This window comes from Chionomys nivalis, chromosome X (assembly GCF_950005125.1).
Source record: "Chionomys nivalis chromosome X, mChiNiv1.1, whole genome shotgun sequence".
Lineage (NCBI taxonomy): Eukaryota > Metazoa > Chordata > Mammalia > Rodentia > Cricetidae > Chionomys > Chionomys nivalis.
The window spans coordinates 33,533,647-33,557,768 of NC_080112.1; the positions used below are offsets into that span (position 1 = coordinate 33,533,647).

Here is a 24,122-nt window from a genome sequence, read left to right on the forward strand (position 1 = left end):
TGTTGCCAAACTTGATGACCCAAATTAGAATCCTGGACCTACATATGGTAGAACAGACTCCAGAGAGTTTCCTGTGATCTCCACAAGGAGACCAAGGTACAGGTGTACCCACACACAAAATAAATAAATCCAATAAAATTGTAATTTAGTGTGTCGTTGTGTAGACATATGGTAACTCAGAAAACTAAACTCCCATGAATGGGCTTATAAACAATTCCAGAAGCTTTGCACGCTAATGTTTACACATAGTCCCAATTCATAGGGAGGCCAAGGTGAGGAGGATCACTTGAACTCAGGAGTTTGAGGCCTGTTTGATCAATACAGTGTCACTATGACACTCCATGTTCAAAAGAAAGAAACTTTAAGTAAAATAAATAGAAGTGGTATCTCGGATTGTGAGAGGGGTGGATATGATCAAGTTACATTATACGTAAGTATGAAATTTTGTCAACAAATAAAAATTATTTTTAACAAAAGAAAATAAATAACCATGTGTTTGTGGAAGAATATTGTTAGACTAAACTCTCCTTTGTCTCCCTACTAATCTCCTCACTCCCTAGCCATCCCCACCCCCATCCCCCTAGGGCCTGGAGCTCACGTGACAGAGTAGGCCAGCAATCCTTGCATCCTGGCCTGTGGAATGCTTGATTACAAGTGTGTGCCACTAAGTTCTATACTGCCCCACAACCCTTCCTTTTTTTTTTTTTTAATTACACCTTAGACTTCCTTTAGCTTTCGATTTTAAACTTTAGTGCCACTTAATGTGTGGTATCGGAGTTATTTTTCTCGCATACTTGTTTAGATTCTGGTCGGTTCCCTTGAAAACATACCACAAAAAACTAAGAACCGCTCCCCAGGACAGGCATTTCATCCCCCACCTTCCCGCCCCTCCCCCTAGCCCGTCCCAGACAGCTGCGCGGCTGTGCGGCTGCGCCGAAAGCCCCGCCCCATGACGTCACCGGAGGGCTAGACCAAACTGAACTAAGCCGAGTTCCGCCACTTTGTCCTTCGGCTTTTTCTCCTTTACATATTTGCTTTCTTGGGCCCACCTCGGCTCAGAACTCTTCAGGTTAAAAGATACTAAGAAACCGGAAGCTTACTAATCCTCACCGCTGCGCGCGCAGATTCCGCTCACAGGCGCCGCCCCCTCTGTTCGCGGTGGTATCGTCCAGTCCCTGAGGCCGGCGCCCGAGTCGCGCACTTTGGCGGGAAAGGCGGAGCCGCCCCGCGCCGACGTCTCGTTTCCCCGCCTCCGAGTGGGCCGGGCGCTTGGGTTGGGCCTCAGTCTGGTAACGGCTTGGGCCCTGAAAGCTGAGAGTTGTTGAGGGGAGGGTTCATTCAGGCTTGCGGTTCGCTGTGTCCCGCCGCTGAGGGATTTATGGCCGAAAAGAAGGCCCCCCCAGGCGGCGGCAGGCGTGGCCGCGGCATCAGGGGGCGTGAGGGGGAATGGGCCCTCGGAACTCGGACTCCTCCTTCCCTGACCCCAGTGGAGATGTCCCACCAAGCCAGCACCTCTAGCAGCTCACGCGGGTCCTCCCACTCTCAGTCGCAGACCGCCTCCCATCCCTTTTCCTCCGCTCACACGAGCTGGTCCACTGAGGAGCTGTTTGATTCCTTTAGTTCCATTAACCTCTCTGAGCTCAGTGATTATTCTGGCCAAAGAAATGATCCCAACTCAGAGTCTGGTTCCAGGGACTTAAACGTCCCCGGGCAGAGCGACCAGGTCCCTATACCTGCCTCGGACTCCTCCCACCTTAGCTCGGTCTCCCAGCACCTATCTGTACTAGAATCCTTCCCACTCCAGGATTCATCCCTTTCTTTTGGGCAAAGGTCCTCGGTGACTTTTGGGCAAGTGTCTTCGGTGCTTTCTAGACCTAGCACTTCTCTAGAGTCAGAACTTGGGTCTACCCATGTCTCAGTGTTCAGCACTCTCCGAGGGTCGGTAGAGGAGCCCACTCCACCTTCACTGTCTAGCTACAACTGGGGATTACCACTAGAACTTCCCGAAGAAAGTAACACGTCCCTGATTTCCTTACAACTACCCGACACTCCAGAAAATATCCCACTGGTGTCGGCAGAAGACTCCTCCATGCACTCTCTGTCCGTTTCTTCTTGGTTATCCACACCATCACCTTCTGCACCCAGTTTCCCTTCCCAGCTGCCAGTACAAAGCTCACTACTTAGGTCCCCGCCTCCCCCACTGTATAACCCCCAAGGCTCGATGCAGGGACCTCCTCCTCCAGTGCCTTTTCTAGGGCCATCGGTGCCCTGTGTGTGGGGCTCTCCCTGGGTATCTCAGCTAGGATCAGCTCCGCCCCTGAGCGCTCCCCTTGTCGTTGCACAAGGGCCTGCTCCGCCCTCAGGGCCGGGCTCCCCCTGGGTACGGGTAGAAAGATCGGCTCCGCCCCCAGACACTAGGCTAGGGGCCGTACAAGGGTCTGTTCCACCCTGGGCGGTCCCCTCTTTTAAACGCAAGTCTTCGGAGAATCTCACTCAAACCATGACGAGTCTGGAGAAGTCTAACAACGCAGGCCACATGTTCGACGTAGTCGTGATTGGAGGCGGCATCTCAGGTCAGTTTGTGTCTTTAACAGTAGCTTAAGGGGACCTGGCTGACCAGGTACTTGCAATGTTCTTGTTGTGTTTGGCAGGATCTTTCTCCTGCTTGTGAGAGTGTTTCTAAAGACAGGGCCCCAGATCCTGCCAGATGGGAGCAGGAGTTGGTCCTTTTCCTGGTGGTATGCACTGGTGGAGGGAGGCAAAATAATTTGACTGTTACTACTAAATACTAATGATTAATTAGTTCTTGCTGTGCACGTTACATGAGTTTCCTCTTCTCTCAACAGTCTTGTGAGTGGGCAACACATTTACTATTTTACAAAACCAAGAATCTGTGGTTTGAGAGTTTCAGTAACTCTGCCTGAGGTCTAATCTCCTCCCTGGGAAGCTGCAGACCTATTTTCTTCCATTTAAGACCATCTCTTGCAATTCTTGAGGTGGTTGCTTGGGCTCCCTCATTTCACATCCTTTTCTCTGAATAGAATATCAGAGACTGTTGAAGTCGGTCATAGTAGAATTAGTTCAGTTCTGCTCTTCTCCAAAACACCATTGCTTAGAAGATTTGAATAGGTAAAAAATGAGACAGAATCCTTTAGGAATAGGTAATTTTTTTTTTAAAGGAGCTACCTACTCCTTTGTTTTTTCCTACTTCTGATGGTCTTTTTTTTTTTTTTAGAACTTCAATAAAACTGTGGGGTATTTGTTGCCTAAAGGGAATCTCTTCATAAAGCAAGAGCTGAGGGTGGGTTAGGGAGTACCCTGCACCTTGTCCTGGCTTAGATGGCTTATCAAGTAAGGAGTACATGAACCTTTTTTCTATTTTCCTGAAGAACGCTTCAATATTTGTATATTAAATTGCCACTTATATTGTCATTTTGGAAAATTTTAGGGATTATGATTTGGCTCTGTGTAGAAGCCCAAACTGAAATGTCCCCTTTCCCTCATCTGCACTTAGAAAGAGGGAGATAGACTAGAGAGGGAGTTAATAGGGTGACTCCAAATTATCCATTTTAATGTATGCCCCCTTTGAGTAGACCAGGGATGTGTTTATATATTAATTTTAGATGCAGGTAGCTTTGGACTCATCCTGTTCTGGGAAAACTATCTTAATCACCAGCTTGGTATGAACTGCTTCTTTGGTAGTCCTAGCCAGTGGAAGCATTTGTACTGAAGCATCAGAGGGAAGCAGATCCTGGTGAAGAGTTAGAAAAAGGAGGACTTATAATTCTTTCCTTCTTTCGTTTCTTCTTTCAAGAAACACTTGTTGAGTGCCTACAGGTTAGTGGATTGGTGTTACCAAAAACCTGGTCCTTCTGAGCAAGTACCATAGAGGCAATGTGGTTGTTTATCACTGAAATATAAATATGATAATATGTAATATAAATTGGTTAACACCATACCACAATTTGCTGTTTTGCTGGGATTTTATTCTTCTTCATTTCTTGGTTTATCTCCAGTGGTCCTTAAAGACAGCATTGTCTTTTTAAATTTTTTTGATGTTTGTTTTTGAGTGTAGCCGTTAGCAGCTGAACTATCTCTCCAGCCTGACTTTTTAAATTTTTTATGAGACAGTGTCTCATGTATCTCACGATGGCATCCAATTTAATATGTAGCCATCTATGAACTTGGACTTCTGATTTTCTAACATATGACTACCAAGTGCTCAGATTGCAGATGTGGGATAACATGTCTGCTTTATGTAGTATTGGGGATTAACCCCAGGGCTTTATGCCTGGTAGGAAAGCACTCTATCAAGTGAGCTATATCCTGAGCCCTGTCTTTTGTTTTTCTTTTGTCTAATTGCTTGGTCTTTCTCACTTGACTCCTAATATTTAGTCATCAACAGATGTGTATTTTGAATATAGCTGATGAACCTTACACTGGGATCCTTTCTGATCTCATTCTAAATGAATTACCAGCTTCATACTAAGTCGTGTTACAATTTTGCTTTCTTCTTTTGTTTTGTGGTGGTACAGTATTAAGACAGGATCTCGTGTGCCATAGGCTGGACTTGAAATCCCTGTGCATCTAGAATGACTTTGAGCTTCTAATCCTCCTGCTTCCCCCTCTAAGTGCTGGGATTACACTTGTATGCTACCATGCCAGGTGTATTGATTTCTTATTTCTTAAAGAGAACATCCAAATTACATAAAACCCCATAAAAAGTTGACCCTATTCTTGGGAATTATTAACTAGATCATTTCTTTGGGAGGGTCAAAGAGACATTTTTTGTTTGCTCAATGTGCTTATTCCAGACACCAACTTTCAGTTCACCAGCAACATTGGGAAAAAAGTGTCATTTCTACCAGTCATATCTGAGAGATTTTAGGAGCCAAACTGACTAAAATATTCCTTTCTGTGTGTTGTCATCCAAAATGATTTATTGCTAACCTAGATGTGGGTGCTTATCTGACTCAGGTATTAGATACAGGCCGAATGTTTCACGAACATGAACATTATTGTGTACTCCACGTCTCTTTATTTAGGCTTGCCATATCCAATGATGTGAATCCCACGACGCAGTCCTAGTTTGTTTGTTTGACACAGGTCCAGTATAGTCCAGGCTGGCCTCACATTTCACATTTGTCTGTAGTAGAGGCTACTATGATCTCCTGATCCTATTGTTTCTATCTCGCGAGAGCTAGAATTAGGTAAGGCCACTCCTCCCAGCTCCTGTATCAAATTTATGTATTTATTGAAGCTGAGTTGGAAGATTTTTTTACAGTAATATTATTAATATAGATTTTAAGATCAAGGGTTAAAGGACAGTGGCAATCTGGAAGGAAGTTAAGATACACTTCAAAGCATGGGTCTGGGTTTCTCAAAGATGAACAGCTGTGTGCCAGTTTTAAACACTTTGGAATATTCCTTAAAACTTCCTTGTTAGAATTTATATACTCTAATCATGCTACCTATGCAACTATAATCTATGACCAATAATTAACATTTGTCATGTTAGGCTAATGAGTAGCTTCTAGAAGAGGACATATTTTAAATGGTGTTACTAGTAATTGATTCAAGTGTAGAAAGCTTATCTTTGTACAAAGAATAGTATTTCCATTTTGTCATTAGAAACATAAGACAGAACATTTCCAACAACCATAATACCCTATTTTCTGTCCACCCATCTAATTAATGCTTTTATCCTGTGTTAGTACTTGTAAACGGAAACAGCCCTGCTTATAATTCATAATCTATAACCCATTCCTTTTGAAAGAACTTCCGTGTTTTCTGTGATACTATTGAATACTGAAGTTTTATCATCCATTGATCATATGTTTTCCATTTTCTTTTAAAATCACCTTGAGGCTCTGCTGTGCTTCTTGTTCTATACTCCAGTGTTCCCTTATGTATAGAAAGTTCTCAAGTATTTAAGTGGAATCTTTCTCTAAACTCATATGCCATAATTTATCTTTTTATGGATATTTTACACTTATATACTGCAGGTTCCTCAGTTCCTTGACTCTTTTCTTGGAATCTGTCTTTTCCATCATTTTTATTACATCCTTTTTCTCTGTTTTATTTAATTCGTTTATTTCTGAGACAGGTTCTTACATAGTCCAGGCTGAATTTGAAGTCACCTTGTAGCCTAGGATGATCTGACCTTTCGATCCTCTTGTCTCTGCTTCCTGAGTACTAGGATTACTAGCTTGCGCCACCACACCCTATTTTGTTTTCATGCATTAGCAGGGCTTCGTGCATGCTAGGTGAACACTGCCAAATGAGCTACATCTCCATCATGTCCTTTTCTTTTATCTTCTATCTTCCCTACTAATTTTTTGATGTGCTAGACATTAAACACCAGGCTTCATGTATGCTATGCATATACATCTACAACCTACTTACATCCTCAGGCCTTTTGTATTCCCTTTTCAGGTCCTTTGAGCTGGACTGACTCATTTTCTGCTTCCTCAGTTCCCGTGTTCAAGCCCCCATTTCCAGGGCACTCTCGACTCCTGAAGCTTCCGTGACTATTTCCAGTGGCTGTGGTTTACAACAATAACTCTCTTCACTTCCATCCTGCATGCAGAATTCTCCCAAGCTTGATTGATTTACTTTAAGCACTTCTTTTTCACCTTTCCACTCAAGTTCTTCAGTGGTCTCATATTACAAGTGTTTCAAGACCTAATCCACATTGTCAATTATCTGGCTTCACTTTGTTGAACAAATAGTGTTACCCACTTTTCCTCAATATGGATGTGAGGTTTAATCACAGTGCTTTCTGTCTTAGTGCTAGTCTGTATATTTTGTCCATTTGTCTTCTGTGTTTTCATCTTAGCATAAGAAGTGCTTCTAACAGTTCATCCTATATGTTCTGCAATACCTGGATAATCACCCTGGCTCTCATCGATTTTTCTCTTTTCTTAAAGAGATTTTAATCTATGTTTAACAAGATATATTTATTTTCTGACTCTTAGTTCTCAGTTTTATTTTCAAGAACAATGTATCATTCTCAGACTCTAGATGCTAGTTCTTTGTCGTAATTGTCACAGATGGAATAAATGACAAAAATGATATTTGTCCTTATCCAATAATTTTTGAAATGATTTTTTTAGAGAGTGAAATAAGAAACAGAAAAAGGCTACCCTCTTAGGACAATATATTTATTCTTCATAGGACTTTTGGAATCTTAGAAGTTTGGGTCAGAGGGTTTTTAAAAGGTAACCTAGCTCAATCACCTACAATTGTAATCCTCCCGATAGCATCTCCTTAGTGATTATCTAACTATAGCTCTGAATTTAAGTAGGGAAGGGGAGTACTCTATTCCTCTAAGCAACTCAGGAGCTCTGGCCTGAATTTATTCAGACATTTTAGAGCTTCTACTATATGCTGAGCAGTAGCTAGATCACAAGGATGGAAGGATATAAAGATAACTAGTATCCCTGCCAGAAATGTGCCCTTGTCTTCTTACAAGAAGTAGTAGGCAAATAATCAACATGAATACAGTGAGATAAATATTAATGTTAAGAATATGAACAAAGTACTGGGACCTTGAGAATGAAGTATGATTTATCATAATAGATAGGGATAAGACAATTTAAAAAGACATCCCAAATAGTAGACACCAGAGGAGCATTGGTGCCGAGTCATGAATGTATATGCCAGATACAAGTAGTACTTAATTTAAATGCATGACAGAAATACTGGGGTTGGGGTGTGGGGATGGAATAGTTTTCCTTTGTACTTCTAGGAATGTGATCCTGGGAGCTACTTGGAGCATTCACTGTGAGTTTTGTGCTTCTGAACTGTGAAGAGTTAGCATGTACTTAATGAAAATATCTTAGTCATAATGCTGGATGGTTCTTGTTGAATAAAATGTTTTTTTGTTTGTTTTCAAGTAAATACTAAGTATCATGTAGAAAGAGCTCTCACTGTATACATTTTTATCTTTAAGCCAAGCTCTACCACAATTGAGAGTACCAGAACCTGATACTTTATTAAATTAGCAGGGATTGAATTTTCTCATGATCAAAGACAGAAAAATCATTTTGCGAGAAGAATGACTAATGCATCGAGTTCCCCCTTTCTGACATACATCACCTGTAAAAATCATTTCTATAAGGAACATTTTAAACATTTTAACCCAGAACATGGTGGCACATGCTGGTGGTTTTGCAGTGATTTTTAAAAAGCTTCCATTTTAAAAGAGGGCACTGGTTTTTGATAGCTTGCTTATTGGATACTCTGAGGTTCACTGGGCATGAGAATTGTGTGCCTTTTAGGCTATTTCTTTTCATTTGTTTTTTTTTTTTCATTAAAAGTCTGCCAGTATACTTTCATTCTATTGTGTAAGCTATTTTTGTTGTTTTTGAACAATAATACAAGAGTTAAATTTATTTGAATTCTGATTAAAAATCAATTTTTAAAAAATAGTCAAATGAACGTTTGGATGAATCTGACATTGAGTGAGCAGTTTTAACATTTAATCAGTGCTAAATGATTTGACTTTTATATAACTCTCAGCTAATGTGATGAATGTTTTTTAAGAATAAATCTAAGTATAATATAATTACATTTACCACAGAGACCAAGTATGGAGAAAAGGAATGTTATAATGCATTATTGATGAAATTGTACCCCATAATCTGTGCAGTTGTGGTGCAGAGATCTTTTAACATGAAAAATTTGCAGTATTTGGATTCAGCAGTAGCCAGCAATTGTGAGAATGTATTATAGCTTTCTTTCACATACTGGAACTTGCAAAAGTATTCAACCCTGTGATTTAAGTATTTGCCTTGTGAATGTGTATACACATTTGAGATACATGTTTTTCATAATAAGTGTTTTTTAATATTTTTTTAAGATTAAAACTTTATAAAATTTTTCTAAACATTGTGAGCATTTGAGACAAGTTGAGTGTTTAGGCTGTTTTTCCTCTTGATTGTGACAAATATGTAATTTTAAACAGTACTTTTTGTTTTCCTTTAGGTAGCACTGTCTTTATTATATTGTCAGATAGCATTGTGAATTAGGGAAATTTAAAGTCTTTTAATTGTTGTTTTGTTATTTAGTGGTAAGATTAAATAGGAGTATAGCTCAGTGGTAGAGTACACACATGCCTAGTACAGGCAAAGCTGTAAATTCAGTTCCCAGCACTGAAAAAAAGGAGGTGGGCAAGGGATGTAGCTCAGTTGATAGAGTTGTTGCCAACATGCACAAAGCCTGGGTTTGGTCTCCAACACTGCCTTAACCTAACATGGTGTTAATGCACCTGTAATTCCACTCAGGAGGTGGAAGCAGAAGATTTAGAAGTTTAGGGTCATATTCAGCACATAGTATGTTTTAGGCCATCATGGGATACATGAGATCCTATCTCAAGGAAAGAAAAGAGGTTGGCTATGTGATATATCATCTAATATTTCAGTATTTTCTTTTGTTGGTAATTAACCAGCTTCATAAAGGTTTTCATCCTTGGGTTTACTTTTGCATCATTCCTTAGCACTATTTTCTTCCATGCTTTATTCTGGAATTGGTTTGTTTTATCTTTTATACTAACACAATATAGTAGTTTAAATTAGCACCCAGGACTCTTCACAGATATGTGTTCACATTTACCCATGGCTTCTGAGTCTTTGTTTAAAAGCACTTTTCCAGTTGGTATTCCAAAGTAAACAAAGCTCCACTTAATAACAGTATTTGATTGACCAGGGTAAAGTGTTAATAAGAGGTTAAACAAGGTGATTAACTTTTGTGGAACCCTCACCCCTTATTCTCAAAGGGTCGAGAAGAAATTTCCTAGCAGAATGTTTTCCCAGGAAGATAGTGGCCTTCCCCTCTCCCACCCAGGAGATTCTGAACACAAAGTCACTTAACTCAGTCCAGCCAGGCACCTGGTACAGGCTGATAAAGATGGCCTAACTCCGGAACAGTGGCCTTGCTCTAAAAACAAGGAAAAAGCTGATTTAGCAGAATGGGAGGGAGCAAAAGTCTTTGTACCCGTGGCAAAGCAGCTTCAAAGATTCTCTTTGTAGTTATGCCTTTAAAAGCTTACCCCACAGAGGAGATACAACTCCTCTCTACCTCTTTTTAACAGGGATGGAGATGAGTTCCAAACATGCTTGTATTATGCTGATTAAACCTTGCTTATTACAGTCTGGGCCTCTCTGGTGGTCTCTCTCTGGGGGTGTAATCTGGGCACAACACTTTGATAGTTACATATTAACCATGTCTGAGGGTCTTAGTTACTGCTCATAATATTTCAAAAGGGCCAAAATGGAAGCCCAAAAAAGGCAAGTGAATTTTCAAATATCCCAGAAGTCTCAGTGACTCATCTAAACCTTTGATCCTTACATTCATGACATCCCTTTTCTATTCCCTATCTCCCTAGTTTGCTGTGAAGGCTTATCCATGGATCTGTAGTAACTGTGTTTACTTACCTTGAGCATTGATTGATGAACTAAAACCTAGTTAGTATCTGCTACCTGAAAGTAATTTACAGATGTGACTGTATTATACTGCTGTTGCTCATGGGCAGCTACATTGAAAAATGTGGGGTATCCTATTAGGTTTGGAAACTCTCATGTGACAAACATATTTGCCTTTAAATGTCTATTATTATTGTCTATATGGTGTGTGTGTGTATGTATGTATGTGTGTATGCATGCATGCATGCATGATAATAGATGTGCAAGTGCTACAGCAGACAGGTGCTGTTCTCTCCTTTCACCTTTATTTTCTCCTTTATGTGGGTTCCGGGAATTGAGAACAGATCACCAGGCTTGTGCAACAGCTGCCTTTATAAACTGAGCCATCTAGCTAGCCTATATATACTTTTATTTATTCCTTTTTGTACATTTTAGATATATTTATTTTATGTGTATGAGTGTTTTTGTCTGCATTTATGTATGTGAACTGTGTGTGTGTCTGATGCTTGAGAAGGTCAGAAAGTAGCATGAGATTCGCTTGGAACTGGAGTTATAGATGGTTTTGAATCACCATGGAGGTGCTGGGAACTGAACCCAGTTCTTCTCTTAACCTCCGATCCCTCTCTCCAGCCTACTCACCTCTATATACTTTAAAATAATAATTTGGGATGCTGAGTAGAGATTAAACAGTTGTTATCAGTTATTCTTAGCTTTTTGGACCAAATATGCCCTTGAAAATCGGGTATGGTAGCTTAAATTTTTAATTCTAGCTCTTAGAAAGTTGAGGCAAGATAATTATTTCAAGTTGGAGTCAGCCTGGACTAAATAGTGAGTTCCAGATCAACCTGTGATATGGGATTTCCCTCTGTATGGTGTGAATCCCATTGGTAAATAAAGAAACTGCCTTGGCCTGTTGATAGGACAGAACTTATGTGGCTGGGAAAACTAAACTGAATGCTGAGAGAAAGGAGGCAGAGTCAGGGAGCAGTCACGTAGCTCCACCTGAGACAGATGCTGGAACTTTAGCCGGTAAGCCACATCCATATGGCAATACACAGATTAATAAGAATGGGTTAAATTAAGATGGAGGAGTTAGCCAATAAGAAGCTAGAGGTAATGGGCCAAGCAATGATTTAATGAGTACAGTTTTTGCCGGCAAACAAACAAGCAGCCCTCCTTCAACAAGTCTGAGCTACTGAGTGAGACTGGTTCATAAACCAAAAGAAGATGCTAGGGAAGTGATGCAGTGGGTAAAATGTTTTCTCTACAATCATGAGGATCTGAGTTTAGAACGTATATAACCACAGAAAAATTCAGTATGGTGGTGCATTTTTATAAGTCAAACACTGGTAGTGGGGTAAGCTGATTTGGACTGGAGCTGTGGAAACATATTTTGGGGACTTACTTGTCAGATAGTCTAACTAAAAGGCAAGCTCCAGGTTCAGTGACAGACACTGCTTGTTAAAATATGTTGGTGAAATGGTAGAGGAAGATTAAAGTCAATTTCTGGTTTCCACCTGTTAATGTACCACAGGCCCCTACCCACACACATGGTAGAGGGACGGGAGAGAAGTGGGAGAGGGAGGGTGGAGGGAGAAGAAATCACCACACAAATATCCCTTTGAAAATCTGTTGGGGCTGGAGAGATGGCTCAGAGGTTAAGAGCATTGCCTGCTCTTCCAAAGGTCCTGAGTTCAATTCCCAGCAACCACATGGTGGCTCACAACCATCTGTAATGAGGTCTGGTGTCCTCTTCTGGCCAGCAGGCATACACACAGACAGAATATTGTATACATAATAAATAAATATTAAAAAAAAGAAAATCTGTTAAAAGCTATTTGAATTTTTCATTTTAAAGATGGTCATATTTTTATAAATAGACTTTTTCCTTTTTATCCTGGGTTAACATTGTATGTTCTTGAAACCTTTTCATTGTCCTTGTGCCTACAGTGTAATTTGAACTGATTCTGAGATTTCACAGAAGTGGTAAAACATAAGAATTGTAAGAAAATTCAACTGGATGCATGCTTTTAATCTCAACATTTAGGTAGAGGCAGGAGGAGGATCAGTAAATAAAGATCTTTGGCTACATATCAAGTTCAAAACCAGACTGAGTTATATAAAAATTTGTCTCAAACAAATAAGTGAACAAGCAAACAAAAGATAAGTTTACTAACATAAGAAAGTTAGTAGTAAATAGACTATGATGGAATAGTCCTAACATTCATACTAAAACTAATGAATGTAATTTTTCTTTTGTTCTGTTCATTTCTTTTTTCTCTTTTATTGAGACAGTGTCTCATGTATTCAAACTGGCTTCAAAATCATTATGTAGCTGAGGATGACTTTGAACTTCTGATTTCCCTGTATCCACATTTAAAGTGCTGGGACTATAGGTTCCAAACCAGTTTTTATGATTCCGGGGATCAAACTTGATCTTGGCTTTATGCATCATATATAAGCACTCTACCAATTGAGCCATATCCCCAGCCAATAAGATTACTTTTAGACAGTTTGAAAGACTAATATTTAAAGATCTTATATTTTGGAGTGAAGCCATTGATACTAAATATGCATTTATTGTTTATTTTGTATTTATTATAGATTATAAAGATCAATGGCCTTCGAAAGCATTAGATAAAATTTTGACTTACATGAAAGAAACAAGTTTGATCAGAGGGTGCTCTCTAGTTTATCTGCTAGCTCATTTCTCTATACAGTAGCTAATGTAAGACATAAGACCCCTCTGTGTAGCAGAATTTATATCTATGAATATGAAGTGCTGCTGATACTTGCTGAGTATCCCTAACTTGAAGATAAAAAATCTGAAAGTTTTTGAGTGCTCACATGATGCTACATGTGGAAAATTCTGCGTCTTACATCATGTGGCAGGTTATAGTCAGAAAACACATGAGAAATATTGCATAAAGCTACTTTAAGCCTATGCATAGAAGGTGTATGTTTAAAATAAGTGAATGCAGTATTTAGATTTGGGTCTCTCCCCCAATCCTCCCCCCTGCATATATATACATATATATTTTTTTCATGACAATCAGAAAAACATAGAAGAGTTCTTTTTTAATGGTAGCAGGTAAAGCACAGATAATCTTTGCAGTCTAGAAAGACATTTTCTTTCCTTAAGACAGGTTCTTGCTATGCAGCTCAGGCTGGCATTGAATTGCAGCAATCCTCCTGCCTCACTCAGCCTCTATACAATACTATCTATCTATCTATCTATCTATCTATCTATCTATCTATCTATCTATCTATCTATCGAATTGGGGACAAGACCCCCCCACACACAAATAAAGTCTAAACAAATAATCTGAAATCTAAACAACTTAGGGTCTAAAGTATTACAAGATGAGGGATATTCAGCATATGCTTAAGATTGGTTCACAGTGTCAGGAGCAACTAATTCTGCCTGCAGGAAATTGTAGGGGAATTATTTTATGGAGGAAGTAATACTTGATGGAAGTGTTCTATACTTTAGATAAGTTATGAACGATAATGAAAATGACATTTGAATAGATCGTTTCCAAATTAAATGAGTTAACTGTGAGCTGTGGCTTACATTAAAACCCTTTTTATTGTATGCTCAATTCATTCATTTGTTCATTCTATCATTCATTCATCCATTTATTTATCCATCCATTCATTCAGTATTTGTCAATAAAGTGTTCACTATGTGCCTTCAGTAAAATTTGTAAGGATTTGTTCTCTGTTTTCCGGCTTTGAGAATGTTGACTAGAAACTTTAATATAAACTGTGTTTGATTATACTTTTTTATTGTCCCTGAATCCAAGTGTGCAGTTATATAGGAATTCTGTTAGTCAGGGACCACATCACAAAATAGTAAGAAATTAACTGTGCACATTCTGGGGTGATGATCAATATGAAAAGTTGGAAATACCACTTGTAATTATAGAATAATCTTGTGAGGTGTTAGAGGATAAGCCATGACTATATCAAAGCTTTGTTCCCATACTTAACTTATGTTATAGATGTTATGATGTTATTTAACTAGGACCCTGCTTATGGGAGTTTATTACTGTAACTATTTGAACAATTTTGAAAGTGATTAAACCAGCTTTTCCTAACTGTATTTTGATGCACAGTCTTTTAAAAAAGAATAACAGAGTGTGGAGAGATGCTGAATTTAATGAGTATTTTTATTATTATTATTATTATTATTATTATTATTATTATTTTGCTGCAGGACTGCTCAGGGTTTTGAATATAAATAGTGTTCTCTGGAAATTTATCCCAAAGGGAGAAGTATAAGTATCTCAACTTTTATGAAAATTAATGCTCTTCCTTGGAGTGTCTTATCTGAGGATTAGTGTTCATAAAACTTATGCTTTAAATTTAGACTTTCTCTTTGTTCAGAATTCGAGAATATCTTTCTGGAACATTTTTAGTGTACTTTAAATTTCAACGAAAGACTTAGACAAATAACGAATTAAGAAGTAATTACATTTCCCAACTTAGGTGAGATTTATTTATCTAAAGTGAAGATAAATGCTGAGCAATAATCAAATAAGTTGAGATTGTCTAGACAACCAGTCTGTTGAATTAAGGGCAAATTGAAGTTAACTGTTAGATTAATTCTATTTATCACTTAAGACTGTACTATGTTTTTAGCTTAGTGAAATTGAAAGGATTGTAAAATTTGGCCTTTTTAAAAACACAGAATTATTTATCTGCCAGTCAGCACAAAATCCAGATAGACAGATAGGTAGACAGACAAACAAGAATATTTGTATGTATCAGTAACCAGCTTGTGTGCATACTGAGATACTTTGTTCTTGTCTGTCAGCAATACGTGCTTAAAAATCAGAAAAACCGGCTATTAGTACTTAGAATATTCTGATTCCATTGGGCACACACACACACACACACACACACACACACACACACACATTGGCCTGATAACTATACTCATTAAACTTTTTTGGTTACTTGAGATAAAGGTAATATAAGGGTCAGAGACAACTCAGTGATCCTTTGCTGGCCTAGCTAACATGTATAAGACATAGCTAGCATGTATAACATGTTCAACTCTAAGTACCAGTAAAACCTACCCTGTTGCAGGGTATAGTGGTGCACATCTTTAATCCCAGCAAAGACAGAAGCTGGCAAATTAGTCAAGGCTATATAGGAAGGCCTTATCTGAGATGAGAAAAAGCAAAAAGCAAAAAACCCTAAACCAAACAAAACCAAACCAACCAACCAACCAACCAAACAGTAAAACAAACAAACAAGATACCTCAGCCATATGAATGTGGTTTTGTTTTCTTAGCATATAGTTTTCCCACTGACTGCAGCAAGCATTTGGACACCTGCAACATAGCAGGTGCTCTACTCTAGGGAAGCAACAAGTTTTCATTGAGCTGGCATAGTTGCATGGGTTTATAATCCCAGCACTCTTAAGGCTGAAGAAAAACGAATCTCATGTTTAAGACTTGCTTGGGACTCATATCTTGTTTCTGTTTGATTTGCTCCTCATTATTTGCTATCCGAGCACACTAGCCTCATTGCTTATAGTACACACATTTCACAGCATACTTTGAAAATAGGATCCTTGCTATTTCTTCATAATTCCTTTTCTCCTGACTACTTATTTTAAATATTAATTTTAATCCTTCCCTTTCCCCTTCTCTTTTCTTTCCCTTCTTCCCATTATTTAATTCTTTCTTTGACATACATAGTCTTGCTACACAGCCAGATGGGCCTCAAAATTTATATCTTCCTGCATGAGCCTTCTGCATGAAGGAATTACAGGCATGTTCCACCATGCTCAGTTGAGATCTGTTATTTCTACAAGTGATCATTGAGTTTTGTAGCGACTGGGGAGAGAGTAGAATGCATGGTTAAGGAGTATAATCTCAGAGACTTGTATTTATAGTAGGTATCCTCTTTTGTTTTCCCTCCAAATTGACAACTATAGTTGTTACATTAGGAAAGCTTCACTGAAGCTGAGCATGGTGCTGCATACTTGTAATCACAACACTCAGGAGCCTGAGGCAGGAGTATTGCTGACAGTTCAATGCCAGCCTGAACTGCATAGCAAGACCCTGTCCTTTTTTTTTTTCAAGACAGTGTTTCTCTGTAGCTTTGGAGCCTGTCCTGGAACTAGCTCTTGTATCCCAAGCTGGCCTCAACCTCATAGAGATCTGCCTGCCTCTGCCTTCCGAGTGATGGGATTAAAGGCATGCGCCACCACCGCCCAGCAAGACCCTGTCTTATAAAGAAAACGTCTTTCTAGACTGCAAAGATTGTCTATGCTTTACCTGCTAGCATTAAGAAAAGCACTCTTCTGTGTTTTCTAACCTTTTGTTTGTCATGAAAATTCTTTATTCGTCATTGTCATCCCAAACAACATAAAAACTGAAACATTAACATTAATTTATTCTGCATCATGAAAAAATGTTTGGCATAACAGTCATAACGTGTAACCTGGGCTGGCCTCAAACGCATAATATAGTTGTGAATAGATGCTCTTGAAGTCCTGATCCTCTTGCCTTTACATCCACTTGCTGGTATTATATGCGTGCACCACCATGTTAGGTAAACCAGACAGACACAATCTCTAAAAAAAAAAAACCACTCAGTATATAGTTGATTATATTTGGATAGGGATGGCTAACACTAGTTGATTTTCCTAAATAGCATTCTATTTAAATTCCAAGACCAACTATTCAGATTAATATTTAGGGCCACAGGAAAATTTTCTTATTCTCATCATTCTTTATTCACACACCAAAAATTGTACTTCTCAATGATAACAAGCTTTTACTCCCATGTCTTATAGCACATTACACCCCTGACAAATCCAGGATAGTAGTGCTAGTGATAGCATCAATGCTATTACTAATAAATGCTAATAAAATACTATTTTGCAGTTATTCCTGGCTTTGGAACATATACCATTAAAATTTATCAAATTAATTGGTTTATAATCACTCTAAATAACACATTTCTTCAGCCACTTTTATGTATATGTGTATATATTTATACATATATATATGTATATATCTTGATATTATTTTACTACCGTCACCTCTACTGTTACTCATTTTTCTCTAACATTCTAGTTAGCCTTTCTCCCTTATATTTACCTCTACAGTATGATTTATTTCATTTTAACAGATGTTTCAAAGATAAACAGGTACTATGGTAGTATTTGAAATATAATGTATGCAGGCTGAAAAATATGTATATACAAATAAGTATAGCCTTATGCTGAGAATTAAGAGTTCCTGCAAGCAATAGCACTCCAGTAATCATAAAAACACCACATTTTGGTTTCTAATTTTATTCCTTCCCCCCAAAAGGGATCAAGGCTCACTATAGAAATGGGTGATTATAAGGTTTGGACAGGCAGGGAAGATACTGTGAGCCTGGGGCACCTGTGGCACCATAAAGTAAGGAAGTTCATACACATATACAAACACAACTAATAGAGGTATGCAAAAGAAACACAAGAACCAAAGAATTCCCAGGTGAATAATTTGAATAATTTAAGCAATAAATAATACAGTATTAGATTATATGCTGGAGTCTAAACAAATATGAGTTCATAATAATGACTGAAAAAATAAACAAGAAAAAGAAACAATTTGTATTGTTGAAGAATTCTCAACAATTTATATAAATACAGTACCTTCAAAGTGGTAGACCATAACTTCCATTTGTTCAAATGCAGAGTATGCATAGCAGTCCTTCCAAAGAGTACAGTATAAAAAGGAGAGTGATGGTGTAATTTTATACGGGGAGAAAGCTGGGAAACCCTTGCTGAGCTAGGTGATTAGATTACGATAATCATAAATGATCATACATACTGATATCATGTGTCTTTGATAAAATAGTAATTTATAACACTGTCTTAACTTCTCCACTGCTACAATATTGGATTTGAAATATATCTTTTATAAAAGCCTTTATTTATAGATGAGAACCTGTTCATCAGCTTTGGGCTAATGAATGAAATTAAGTACAACTCCTAACTCTAAGAATCTTAGAATCTACGGAGGGAAACAATATTTAGGAACTATGTAATATAGATATAAGTAATAGGAACTGGTGGTAAAATTTAAATTGAGAAAAGTCTAGACATCTGAGTGCTGCTGCAGGTATGAAAGTTTTACAGAAAAACACCATCTTCTGTTTATTTAATTAAAATTTTTAGTGCTAAAGATGGAACTCTGGGTATGAGGCATGGTAGGCAAATGTTCTTCCACTGAATCACTGAGTCCTATATCTGTTTATACAGTCCAAATTTCTGGAAGAGGGATCAGAGGATTCTCTAAGTGTGATTTGACTAGTCTAGAAAACAAGATACACTTTCAAAAATATTGCTCTTTTTTTCCAATAGCTAACCTTAAATACAAGATGAATAAGCTAGTCATTTGGTCAAAGTTTCTTATAATAATAGCAAAATCAACAGATTAAATGTACTGTCCTTTACTCATTTTCTGGATAGATCTGATCAAGTCTGGAATGTCTGGCATTTAGATGTTAATGCTTTGTCTCTTTTATTTTGCCTTTAGGATTGGCTGCTGCCAAACTCTTGTCTGAATATAAAATTAATGTCTTGGTTTTGGAAGCTCGTGATAGAGTTGGAGGAAGAACATATACTGTGAGGGTAAGTGATTTCAATAATTATAGCATGTCACTTAAAAGTATAAATAGGGCCACTTGAAGTCATAGCACTGAATAAGATCACACAGTTAAGCCATTTGCCCACCAAGTCTAAACTATTTCATCAAGTAAATGTTCTTTTCTTTCTTTATTTATTTTTGAGACAGTATTTTTCTCAGTATCTAAGGCTGGCCTTAAACCCATTATATAGTTCTGGCTGCCCTCAAATTCATTCTCATATGTAGTGGGAGCTGCGGGCTGTGTTCCTGCCGCCCCAGCTCCTGGTAGCTTGGCTAGCTTATGCCCCGAAATAACAACACACAAACTGTATTCTTTTAAACACTGCTTGGCCCATTATATCTTGCCTCTTCTCGACTAATTCTCGCACCTGGACTAGCCCATTTCTAATAATGTGTGTAGCACCCCAAGGTGCGCTTACCAGGAAGATTCTAGCCTACGTCCATCCTGGGTCGGAGCTTCATCGCATCTGCCCCAGAGAGGAGAGCTATCGAGTCTGAGCTCACTTCCTCTTCCTCCCAGCATTCTGTTCTGTTTTCTCCACCCACCTATGTTCTAACCTATGAGGGCCAAGCAGTTTCTTTATTTTTTAACCTATGACCTTCCTCCATCACTCATACCTCAGTGTTCCAAGTGCTGGGATTATAGACATATAGTACTATGATCATTTTTCAATAAGTGCTTACTAGACAGTGATGGCCTCTGACTTCAGTCACTCACATTCTAATAAAACAACAAATGTGAACAAATAACTTTATTACAGTGTTATAATCTCTATATTAAGAGAGTCAAATTGAGTATATAGTACTTGAGGTAATGTAGTAGTTTGGCTGTACTAAAAGTAATTTTGTAGCCCAAATAAACACACACACACACACACACACACACACACAATGTAGGTTCCTTGTTTATTCAACAAATATAAAGTATAAAGAAGTGTAGAAGTAAATGTAACATATCTTCTGTACTTTTTGCTTTGGCCTCTTTGCTCAGCCTAAGTCTGGCTACATAAAAGAAGCACAGTTCTTGTTCTATCACTGCCTTTTATATATTGACTACATTAGTATTCTGGGAAATTGTGAGCTAACTATTGTTTAATATTACTGTGTTTACAAATAACTGAATCTATGGGTGCTCATGAAAAAGTACATTTGGAGAAGATATAAGGAAATAAGGTGAAAGATGGAAGTTTGTAGGGCATGTAATGAGACAGGAGACAGAGGGAGAAGGAGCTAGAGAAAAGCCATAGAAGCTAAGAAGGAAGGCCAGCCTGAAACACTGCTATGCTAGCCTGTCACTGGAGGGAAGAGGAAGGAATGCTCAACAGTGCCAAATGATATAGGATAAAGGTAGAAACATTTCTTTGTTTATGGTAGTTAGAAATTCATTAATGATCTCCTTTGGTAGAATACACAAATAGAATGGTAATGACTGAGTACTAGTAGTGTAAAAAAAAATATTGTTTTTAAAAAAAGGCTAGAAGAAGAGAATGCCTGCCTAGGTAGATGTTTCTGTTAGGCTAATAACAGAATGGCCTATGATATAGTAACAGTGGCTTAGGCAGTGAAAACATTAAATTATTTCACAGACATTTACTAGTAGATATTCCAGGACAGTACAGGAGTTTAGCTTTGTCATTAAGGTTTCAGGTTTTTCCTACCCTTTCTTCTACCGTTCTTTGCATGTTGGCTTGTTATATTTTGGTAACAAAGTGAGTACTGTGGCTCTAAGCAAGTCTTCTCTCAAGGGAGCAAGAATCCCTGGGCCTTGTGACTCACAGTAGTAAGCACTTGAGAGGCCTAGGCAAGAAGGTAATGAGACCAGCCTGTGCTACATAGTGGTGTCTTGTTTAAAAAACAAAAACAAAACAAACAAACAAAAAGAAAATAGAATGAAAGAGCAGCACTATCCTTGGCCGAGACAAACAGAACTTTTACCAGTAAACTCCAGGCAGACATTTGTCTCATTAGGCAGAGCAGCTATCTCCACTGTAGGGAAAGCAAATATTTAACATTGCCAGGCAGTGGAGAAGAAACCGGCATAAAAAGGAGATTTGGAATACTGCTGCAATAGCTGAGTAATGGCATCTCAACTAGGATAATATAGTAACTCTTCCAGTCATACCATGTCATGCATTCTTTCTATTATGTGCATCTACTTCACTAGACCCATGAGGCCTGTTTCTATTTTGCTCAGGCATCATCTGGAAATTTGTGAGTAAGTTCTCAGGACTTCTGAATCTCCATTTGCTTTTTTTCCCTTTTTAATTTTTTTAAAACAGGGTTTCTCTGTAGCTTTGGGACTTGTTCTAGAACTAGTTCTCGTAGACCAGGTTGACCTCGAACTCACAGAGATCCACCTGCTTCTGCCTCCCCAGTGCTGGGATTAAAGGCGTGCGACACCACCACCCAGCTTCCATTTGCTTTTTAATGAGTTTCCAAGGGAGAGGGGTTGCAGATATGCTTCTCTGCAGTATAAAATATGCTCAATTCCTTTACTTTAATGTAAATCAATCGACATTAAATTTATTTGGAGTATTTCTGAGTTTTTCCTTAGTTATAGTCTGCTGCAAGTTTTGGTTAAGAGCATTTGTTGCTCTTGCAGAGGACCTGGGTTTGATTCCAAGCTCCTATGTCATGGTTAATAGCCATTTATAAATCCAGTTCCAGGTCTAAAGTCCTCTTATGACTTCTGTGGGCAGGAGGCATACCCATCGTGCACACACATACATGTAGGCAAAACTTTTGTATACATTAAAAATGAACAAAATGAATAAGGAGACTAGAATCTCTTCACTATACCTACCCAACTCTAACTTTGATAAGTCCTAATATCATTTTCACATGCAAGTCTTCTCAGCTGAGTGATAAGATATATGTCTTTCAAGAAGCTCCTGTATACATTTATTTAAATTTTCTGTTTGTTTTTGAGACAGGGTCTTACTCTGGCTTTCCTGGAACTCATATGTAGACCAAGCTGACCAGAAACTAGCAGAGACTTACCTGCCTCTATCTCCCAAGGCGGGGATTAAAAGCATGAACCACAGTGTCTGGCTCTTCATTTTAAATTTTTGAGATTGGTTCTTTCTGTGTAATCAGACTGACTTTCAACTTGAGATCCTACTGCCCCAGCCTTTAGAATGATAGAATCATAGGTGTGTACCCCCACAACCAGCCCATCTTTACATTGAAATTGAAGGCATTGTATGGTAGTGAAAAAGACAAGTTGAATATTTTGCTTATATTCACTTAGTAGATGTGATTTTGTCATTTTTGAAAAATAGTCTTTCGTTTTAGAGATACACATTAAGTTATCCCTTAGTCCTACTTTTCTTATAATTTAAATCTTTTGCTTATTAAAAAGAACATCAGTCATGATGCAGATTTTCAGTTAAGAGCAAGTCATGTAAAGGAAATGAAATTCCAACATGCTTATCCCAATCTATGTTATTAGCTTGAGCTACTTGGCCATTTTGCTCTATTTATATATGTCAGCAGCAGACAGGAATTATCAGCGTCTATTCAGCCTGTACTCTTTGGTATATGAGAAATAAATCTTAGAAATACTTAGAAATGAACACTTAGCATTTATATTTCAAATGCCTAGAGAGAGATAAGGAAGGTAAACGAAGGGTCAGAATGGTATTAATAGAAAACATTAAACAACAATCAATCAGGGGCCTGGAGAGATGGCTCAGTGGTTAAGAGCATTGCCTGCTCTTCCAAAGGTCATGAGTTCAATTCCCAGCAACCACATGGTGGCTCACAACCATCTGTAATGAGGTTTGCTGCCCTCTTCTGGTCTGCAAACACACACAGACAGAATATTGTATACATAATAAATAAATAAATATTTTTTAAAAAAAACAATCAGGATAATTGTGGAAGAAGAAGTCATATATACTATTTGGAGCTTAAAAAACCAAAATTCCAAATGTGATATTCTCACCTGACTTCTTCTGATGGATTTTTTTTCTACAAGTTCAGAACTTAACAATTTTTCATTATTAAACCATCTATAATTCTACAGAATCAAATTCATAAAGTTTGGAATGCCTGCAAGGCCACCACAAGGTCAACATATTTGTCCCCTAATAGATTTCCATGTTTGTGGCCTCTTAGGCTGAGTAACATATTCTAAATAAGAAAGAATAAGCACAGCATGACAGAGCACCACATTACACTTCTTAGAGTCTTCCTGCAGAACTCAAGGTACCTCATCTGAGTATTTCTGATTTTTAAGGAAACCTTTTATGAAATGACTCACTCTTTTTCCTGCTTCATTTAGGATTATATGCTTTAAAGAGAGTGTCAGTATTCTAAAGATATATTTGGAAATTCTCAAGAGTCTCCTTGTTGTCCGTGTTAAAGCAATAGAAATTTATTGGTGCACTGATTTATTCTTTTTTTTTTTTTTTTTTGGTTTTTCAAGACAGGGTTTCTCTGTGGTTTTGGAGCCTGTCCCGGAACTAGCTCTTGTAGACCAGGCTGGCCTCGAACTCCCAGAGATTCGCCTGCCTCTGCCTCCCGAGTGCTAGGATTAAAGGCGTGCGCCACCACTGCCCGGCCTGATTTATTCTTAAGAAGATGTTGGAAACTAAAGAAGCTTCAGGAGACATAGTTAGTGAAAGAAAACATGAAGATTATGATATCCAGATTAAAGAAATTGAAATAACCCTTCACTACTACTGCTAAAGCAGAATGGAAACCTTGAGTGACTCCTCTATATTATTGAAATAAGTAAAATGTTAACTAGAATTCATTGTATTGACCTGTCAGGGAAGTTAGAAATTAGTAGATATATATGTTGAACAGACATCTTAAAATTGATCATCCAAACTGATATGTGTGTGTGTGTGTGTGTGTGTGTGTGTGTGTGTGTGTGTGTGTACTGGGCATGAAACCCCGAACATAACTGGACTAGAACTGAATCACTGAGGTATAACCCCATGCCTAGAGTACATTCTTGTTGAGGAACATAAAATATTCACTTTGGAGAGCTGCTGATGAATTGCTCACTGGTAGAATAATTTTCTAC

General features: G+C 38.2%; 1 protein-coding gene across 1 annotated transcript in view; it reads left to right on the plus strand.

Annotated features, from left to right (window-relative positions):
• Positions 1-2,323: 2,323 nt before the first annotated feature.
• Maoa (monoamine oxidase A) overlaps positions 2,324-24,122 on the plus strand; it is a 67,726-nt gene continuing 45,927 nt past the window's right edge. The window contains exons 1-2 of the mRNA XM_057759982.1: positions 2,324-2,573; positions 18,977-19,071. Coding sequence (XP_057615965.1) covers positions 2,501-2,573; positions 18,977-19,071 — 168 coding nt within the window. The 5' untranslated portion in view covers positions 2,324-2,500. The remainder of the gene's footprint in view (positions 2,574-18,976; positions 19,072-24,122) is intronic.